This window comes from Paramormyrops kingsleyae, chromosome 18 (assembly GCF_048594095.1).
Source record: "Paramormyrops kingsleyae isolate MSU_618 chromosome 18, PKINGS_0.4, whole genome shotgun sequence".
In the NCBI taxonomy this organism is placed as follows: Eukaryota; Metazoa; Chordata; class Actinopteri; order Osteoglossiformes; family Mormyridae; genus Paramormyrops; species Paramormyrops kingsleyae.
Window position 1 is genome coordinate 19,566,580 of NC_132814.1, and position 8,373 is coordinate 19,574,952.

At 44.8% G+C, this 8,373-nt stretch overlaps 1 protein-coding gene across 4 annotated transcripts in view; it reads left to right on the plus strand.

The window, feature by feature from the left end:
- The window catches only part of nkain4 (sodium/potassium transporting ATPase interacting 4), a 36,087-nt gene extending 27,724 nt beyond the window's left edge, over window positions 1-8,363 (plus strand). For 3 of the 4 annotated variants that reach the window (XM_072702342.1, XM_023798802.2, XM_023798803.2), the window contains exons 5-7: window positions 2,291-2,351; window positions 5,590-5,674; window positions 6,629-8,363. In XM_072702342.1, the coding sequence (XP_072558443.1) occupies window positions 2,291-2,351; window positions 5,590-5,674; window positions 6,629-6,638 (156 nt within the window). In that variant the 3' untranslated portion in view covers window positions 6,639-8,363. The remainder of the gene's footprint in view (window positions 1-2,290; window positions 2,352-5,589; window positions 5,675-6,628) is intronic. The other variant, XM_023798806.2, reaches the window with a different exon arrangement.
- Window positions 8,364-8,373: the final 10 nt, after the last annotated feature.

Sequence of the window (8,373 nt, forward strand, 5' to 3'; positions counted from 1 at the left end):
AACACTCTACGCTGTTGTCATTTCTATACTTTGGCTCAGGTCTGCTGTGATTGATTCCAAGGTCTGTCCGTTCTTTGGGGTGGTGGGATCACAGATGGCCCGAAAAGTACCCCCCCTACCTGTGTTCTCCCAGCTGCAACCTAAACAAAGGCCATAGCTGCCTGTGTGGAAGTTTTGTGTAGGTTAACTGGTAAAGAATTGACTAAGTGTGGCACAGGAATGGGCGGTATTAGATTTTTCGGGAACGGGGGGGCTCATCATTGTCTCTCCATACTGCCACCAACCAGGGCAGAAGGTAGCCAGCATGTAGCCCAAGGATCCAGTAATCCTAGAGAAATTCAACACCCTGACGGTTGGGCCCTTTCTGTCTGTTGGCCTTTTATTCGCAGATACTTGGGCGATTAGGGTAGGATTAGCCGCTAATCTCCTGTCCGTCTGTCCATGTCCGTCCAACATACGGCGTTGATTAATGAATCAAGTAATAAAAGAAAAGGCTACAGTGAATTGAGCTTCTGAGTTTGAATGCAAGATATCTTACTCATCTCTGCAGATTGGCTTAACTGAAGTGAGTAGCACGGGCTGTAATTTTAAAATCGCTGGATCTCTTCTGAAGCAGTGATATTTACTGCCCCGAGGCAGTTTGCCTTCTTTTGCTTGAACAGGGAACCTTTCAGGGAAAATTCATGCCATCGGTCCGTGCCGCTGGTCAGAAGATTTTGTGATATTTACCCCGGGTTTGAGATGGACCAGAGTGATGGCCGTCTGGCCTAGAGGTCTGACGTCAGCTGCCTTCACATCCGAAATGAGGGGTTCTGAAATCAATTCGTGTTTCGTGACCCACGGAGGTCACGCGAGTTCAGCACACACTGAGGTTGCATATGTGTGTTGGATTAAATCCTAAAACTGCGGTGATAGAAAATCGCTGCACTTTGTGTAGGTCATTCTTTCCTGCCTGTTGTTGCTTAAAGTGTGAATGATGGTCTTTGTCATTTTTTTTTTATATTTAAAGTCATATTTTTCCAAAGATGAGGGGGAAAGTGATTAGTTGTTATTGCACATAACAAAGAAATGTGTCCTCTGCATTTAACCTATATGTGACATTGTGACATAGCAGGGGGCAGCACCCAGGGAGCAGTGTGTGGGGGCGGTACCTTGCTCAGGGTACGCAAGTGGTCCTTTGCTGGTCAGGGATTCGAACCAGCAGCCTTTCCATTACAAGGTCACATCCCCAACCATTAGCCCTCCACTGCCACCAAAGATGTTTCCTGTGCCTGCTTTCTCAAACCCTTGGGTCACTGACCAGTTTAATCCTGTGACTTTGTTAGTTCCTGTTGTGCTAAACCGGGCAGATTAACTGTTGGTAAGACTCCTCAGTTGCCCAGCCACTGCCCCGCAAAACACCCATTCAGCCATATTCAGAATGACGTGCAAGGTCAATCAAGCTGAAATTTCATGCAATAACACCTTAATTGGTGCAAAACGAGGCAAATGTGTTTGGTAGGCTTAGCGGGGCGAGGCGGCAAGCTGCCCGAACCTCTTCTGCATTAGCTTCACGTCGCTATGCTGCACCTAAAATGCTGCAGGCTACAATCACACCCAATGTTTATATATGCGGCTAGCAGTATCATAAGCGGAGCCACAAGCAGGTAGCACTGGCTTGAGAGGCAAACGCACGTTTTACGCAGCTTGTCATGGCTGGTCTGCAGTCGTCCCAGACTAGAGGATGCGTGACCCTCCCTTCCGTTTGATGGATTTTGTGCTTCCCTGCTAATTTCTGTCCTCCTCCGAATCGCTGCGTGTCGGTGAGGAGGCCCCTGATCTCATCTTCACGTTTCTCAACGTTTTCATGGTTTTGTGCTGCCTCTCTTCACTTCTGCCACTTGTTTTCGCTCTTAAAACCAAAATATTAGCACATTTTTTGCCTCCACACCCATTTTCCTGTGATTGATGGGGGGGGGGGGTAGTCTCCCTTGATTTTTGTGGTACTTCGGTGTGTTATTTTTGCTGATATGAAATACCCCTCGATAGGCAGCTATGAAAGCATGTGCAGATGTAGAATGTCCCACGTCGCCTGCTTTCATGTCTCTGACTGTGGTTTTAAAGTGATCGGGACCCTTCCTCGAACCCGTGCTGTGGGTGTCACTGGACCCAAGTCAGCTGTGCTCTCGATTGTAGTTTGTCCCCTGTGTAGCGTAAAAAGCAGATGGGGGGGGTACATAAAGCAGACCCCCCCCACCCCCCCACCCCCTTGCTATCCTCACTTGGCTTTCGTCTGGCTTTGTCTCCACAGCTCCTGGGATTTGTGTACGCCTGCTACGTGGTCAGCGCCTTCACTGAGGAAGAGGACAGCTGTGAGTATGGGTAGTGTTGGAGAGCATTGGGGGGCTTTCACTAATGAGACCCCAAATAAACCCTTTACATAACCCCCCCAGGACAGCCATGTGTCCACATTCCATACACCCTGGATTTCCCCACCCAGCCCTCACAGCCCCTGTCACATGCCACCCCCGCCCCCCCCACATTTTCACGCTGCATACACCCCATATGTCTGAAATAAATCCTTCCAGCTGTCTCCTGCTCCCCTCTTTTATAAGACATCCATACAAGAATCAGTCTTCCGTTGTCCATTTTATGTACTTTTTTAATAATGTGATTGTTTTTTTTTTTACACTATTCATGATTGATTTCTTACTCATTCTCTGGAATAATTCATAGGTACCTGGGAAAATAGAACAATAATTAGTTTTTCATAATTTAACTGTAGCGCTCTGCATTTCCGACCGTGATTTCTCATTTGACAGCGGGCCTAATGGCACAGTGTCAAATCACATTTTCGCGCATATTAAACGCTCCCGAGTAACAAAGATAAAAAAACAAAACCCGATGCCTTCGTGGTACCTCGGCCGTATGAGATTTCGCAGATGAATCGGCGGTATTTTATAATGTGCTGTTTGAAAGCTGGAAATTTAATAAGCGTCGCTACCCAGGACCTATCTAGAGCCTCAGACAATGCCCGGGAACTACGCTGGAATTGACGCTGATATGTTCTATTACATTATTTCAAATTCCCACATTAAGTCCGGTTGATAAACAAACGAAATGCATTTGATCCAGATCCATATTCAGTTAAGGGACTCGGGGGCTTTTCCGATTGTGAAATATCGGGAGACAGAATCCTGTGTTTATGTCTGTGACTCAGAGGAGAAGCTTCCATTTCTGTATCGATGTACAACTATGTACAGCAAGAGGGCCGCACATAAATTTTTATTTAAAGTTTTAATAGTTAATTGTACCTATGAACGCATGACATTGTGGAATGATAATTGCACTGAGTCCTGTTAATAGTTTGAGCGCTATTTTAATCATAATTACACACAGCCTCTTTGATGGTTTAATGGAAGCAGTTCCGCTCGAATGAGCTTGATATCTTCATGTAATCTCCCATTTTACAGCTTGATGGTCACATAGTGGATTTCCTCAGAGGTGGGTACCGGGGCCCCGCGCGTCCGACGCCGCGCCTTGAGCGCTTCCCCGGGCGTGGGCGGTGTCCGATCACTCCGGCGATCCCACCTGCGAGGGCAGCCGGTTCCCCCGCTTTCAACCGCCCTGTCCAATTAGCCCGGTTAAACAGTTATCCGCTCCATGCCTAATACGCTTTGCGAAAGCGAGTGTTGGGAATCAAAAGAGACGTGGAAACGCTGCCTGAAAGCCGGCGCCGCGAATAGTGCGATGCTCCCGGCGGTTCCTCGAAGACGCTTCTTAAAAGCTGCCAGATCCCTTTGATCCAGCCCCACCGTGTACCCCTTGAGCTGCACTGAGCCTGCAGGGGAGGAAACACCCAGCATTTTAAATCTGTATCTTGGTTTGTACAAATTATTAAAGGAAGAAGCAGAAGCGTTAAACACATCGGAGAAAAGTATTCCACGATCCGTTGCGTATTTCAGAATAATGTCCCTTCATTCGCCTGATTACGTAACAGCGCTTTCTGTGTTGGTCAGGTTTGGGTTCCAGTCGGACTTGCCGTGCTTCGTTTTCATCAGAAGAGCCACATTAAACTCTCTACTGGAGCTCTAAGCATCATCTGCTGAAAAATGAAAGGGATTAATTAGTTTGGTGTCTTTCCCAGGCAAAGAGAAGGGGGTTAACCGGCTGATTTTGCTTTTCATGTTCACCTGAATCCATCCTTCCCTCGTTATCGTTAATGACAGCTATAGGTAGTAATGAGATGAACTATATTTGCTGCCTCATTAGGAACCAGTCTTCTTAAGAGCCCCTTAATCCCGAAGTCTTCACATGGTCTGACTGCTGCAGTTTGATCTGATCGCTGGGATCCCAGACTGTACTGGGTGAGCAGGACTGAGCACTTCTGTAAAAGATATTAATTGGGAATCTTCAGTGTCAGGGTATACAGGCATCACTCCAGATTTATATTCCAGACTGGAGGGAACAAAAATGTACTGAAGTATTCGATTAAGTATAGATGTGCCTTAGACGTGGACACTTCAGCACATTTTATAGAGGCGCCCCTACTGACCAGTCACTGTGATTGTGCAACCGTCCGTAACCTGTGTTAGGTCACGTTGTGGGGAAACCTCTGGACACCAGCTAACTAAAGGTCTGTTTTCTAGTACATCCCCACCACGAACACAAAGTAAATGGTCAGTCTGATGTCTGGTGTGGTGTTTTCAAACCGTAACCCAGACTCACGCGGAAAGCCCTACTTAAAGCATATCTGAAATCAGGAGTGACTCACTGTGCTGAAAGGTGGCTTCGGTACCTCAGTGAGCAGTAATAATGATTCACCCGCTATACTATGGCATCTCAGATGAACCCTAACGACACTGAATGCCCGTCTTCGAGGTCAAGTAGCAGGCAGGCAGCGGCGTGTCTTACGGCGCACGCACTCCGCTGGAGAAATCCCAGAAATAAACCCGTGTGTTTTTCGTACCGATCCCTGCTGAATCGGCGCTGTTAATGGGAATGGTGTTGATTTGACAGTATTCCTGAACGTCCTCGGAGTGATTAAACACCACCGTCTGGGGGGGAAATAGCACAGCGGAAGGGAGCATGGTCCGTGTGTTAATTTGTGACGAGCCGTATGTCTCAGCTGAGTTCAGCTGAGTTTGTGGTTCCCAGGCGTCTCTTCAGGATAACAGGTTTATACTCGCACACTACGTGCAGGAAACAGGGAGGGGTGTTACGTCATCCACTGCGTTAATGAGGGACCTGTCTTCGTTTCAGCTCTCGACCCTCTACACACATACAGAAGTAAACAACCAGGACATTGGAAAATTGTTTTTCATTTCCGCAAATAACAGATGTACAATTACACCTATTTTCCGCTTCCTGCAACATAAACAGCATTACACACTTAGTAAACTGAGCACTTCATTAAAAATGCACATTTTAAACAACTGTCTCAACTCTTCACCTCCCTGTCCCAGAAACATCTAACACGGTAAACTCCCCCCTCCAGCTCTTGTATGGTTATTATGTTGGTCGTTGTGAATCATCATTTTTGTCTTTAGTTTCTCTCATTTTGGTTTTTAATCCCCTCCCCCCCCCATTTGAAATTTGTTTTGGTTCCAGTTGATTTTATCGGTGGCTTTGACCCCTTTCCCCTCTACCATGTCAATGAGAAACCGTCTCACGTCCTGCTAAAGCCCACGTACCTGTAAGTACCCACGCGCGTGCCAGTGTCTCTGCCTGTGTGTGTGTGTGTGTGTATTTCATGGTGTTTTGGAGATTTCATTGTCTCTCACTCAAATTAAATCTAGAATTTTAGCTGGAACAGACAGACTCCCAGTTTCCTTTCCTCACCTCCAGTAGAGGGTGGGATAGTGTCCAGCTGCCAAGAGGGGGATTCAGCTATGACTGACAGGCGGCGGGTGTGGCTCTCCGCGGATAATATTAAGAGAAAAATAAAACTGCAAGCGATGGCCGTCCGTGATTCTGCCTGCTGGAAATGAGCATCTCGTGTTCCCGCAGTTGTGTAGATAGTGAAAAGGCTGCTTCACCCGCAATGACAAGTTATATGGCTTTCATAATGTTAAGATAGAGGGGGAAGCGCGCAGTTTGCTATAGTACAAAATCATTACACCTCGTGGCCATGGACTTCTACACGATGCGTACACATGGTTTACACGCCTGTCCTGTATCCCCAAAAGATTTAGTTTAATTCAGTCTCACCGTTAATATGCTGTTTCGTGTAAATAAGTCTTTTATGCAAAATGACTTTTTATTACAATGATTAATTAGGACCATCTGTGGTTCTTTAGAATATCTTGGCTTTTTTGCACAAAAACAAAAGAGTTTGTTAAAGGTTTTCTTATCTCTTTGTATTAAAAAAAAAGCTTTAAAACCTTTAAAATGTAGGAAACTGAGAAAACATGTTACACCGATTTTGCAATAGTGTGCAGAAATTATTTTAATTATGTGCTTTTCCAGCAGTTCATAAATGTTACTTAAAAGGAAAAAGATTGTTTCCCCTGGGGTAAATACTGTGGGACAAGTGACATGGTGTTTAATGTGCAACGGAGCGATACTTAATGATTCCTATGCATCTGCATTTTTGCGCCGTGCAGCGCCACCAGTCACAGAAATAATGGTCTTTCCGTTCCATTTCCAGGTCTACGTAAATAGGAGCAGTTTGACCGCTCCAGGACGGCCATAGAATCACTGGTGAGGGGGTGGCAAAGTGGATTCGAAAAGGAGGAAGAGGACTGTGTATCGGAACATCAGCGGAGAAGACCGAAGGCCGGTTTAGACGCGTCCTATCAGTGCTTATTAATACTGCTAGAGTACCGCTTACAAAGACTCGACTTCCAAGTTCAGTCCAGCTGTCTAAAAAGGTGATGGAGCCTTACCAGGTGGCAGATGCAGCGTGATTAAAAAAATAGCTAAAAGTTGTGGTTCAAATCGGACGAAAAGAGAGCGAGCCGTCGTCCGAGGCACCGTTGCCGTTGTCTCTGTGTGCGTCCTGTTTTGTCCGATCTGCAGATGTAAATAACGGGTATTTGTCTGGCTGAGATATGAGTCTGTTTTATGTCAGATAACTGTGTTCAGATATATTGTTTACGGTGCCTCAAACCACCGCGCGCACATACCTAGCCCAGAGGGGAAATAAGAATACAATAGACAGTAAAACAGTTCCGCAATAAAGGGCTGCTGTCAAAATAGAATTACTGTCACACAAAGCAGCCACTTCCCTGGCGTTCACACCTAAAGCATGCGTGATTATCGTGTACTGTAAGGTTTATGAAATCGCCCCCTTTTCTATCTTTTCCACTTAACATCTGAGAACATCTTATTTGTGTCAGCTGCCACATTGTATTTTCATTTTCGAGAAATTCCGTGTTGTTTTGTCTGGGTCTTTTTCTTTGCGTTTCTTACTTTTTTGCAATTTTTAAAAATAATTTCTCGTGAGAAGAGAAGGTTATGTTAAAGGGATACCGTGTGTATGGGAGGGAGGTGTTTGGGGTGGACTGATCAATGCAATATTTTGTCATTTTAGGGTGTGCGTTTTTTAACAATAGCTGACGGGGGCTTTGTGTATGATGTGGTTATTGGTGCAGCTGAACTGTCAACGAAAGAAATGAGACAAATACTTAAGTAAAGCACTGATTTCTGTTTAAAAGAAAATCAGTTCTAGGTGACAGCGCGTATCAATATGTGGCATGAAGCTGTATAACAGAGACCAAACGAAAGCTTTTTTTTTATTCCTACGAATAGGTCAGGCACTTCATGGCATGTTATAACGAACCACAACTGCCCCCTAGTGGTGACTGTCTATAAAACGGCCTTCCTATACATTTGTTTTCGCCTTTGTTTTTTGTAAAATAAGCATGTTAATTTCTTTGTATTTTAAAAGCTTTTTGTTTGAGGTGCGAACAGTGATTCGAAATGCCGTTTCGCACTAAACCATTGAAGCAGCTGTATGGTGTGTCTCTGTAAGGCGTCCGACTTAGCTTGTTATTAAATGTTATATCTTGCACTGTGACACCGCCCGACGAGCCCCCAGAGCGATGCTATCGTTTTACAATGGCAATTTAACGTGTATTTGTAACTAATTTGAAAAAAGAAATCAAATTATTTTGGTAAAACCGTTATATTAATATACCACATAGAATTAAGTCTTAATTCTTAATGTTCAAAGTGAATTTGTAGAACATAGGCCTACCTACACATTTTGAAATGATCAAAATTATGAGTCGTATATAATCACTTATTTGTAGGCTTAGAAATATACAGTGTAAAGTGATGGGCAAACATTTGCCCCCCACCCATCTCCTTTGTAGATTATATGTTTCTAAATATATAATTTCCAAGTGTTACATTTTGATCATTAAATATATTTGAATTGATTCTGTTTAG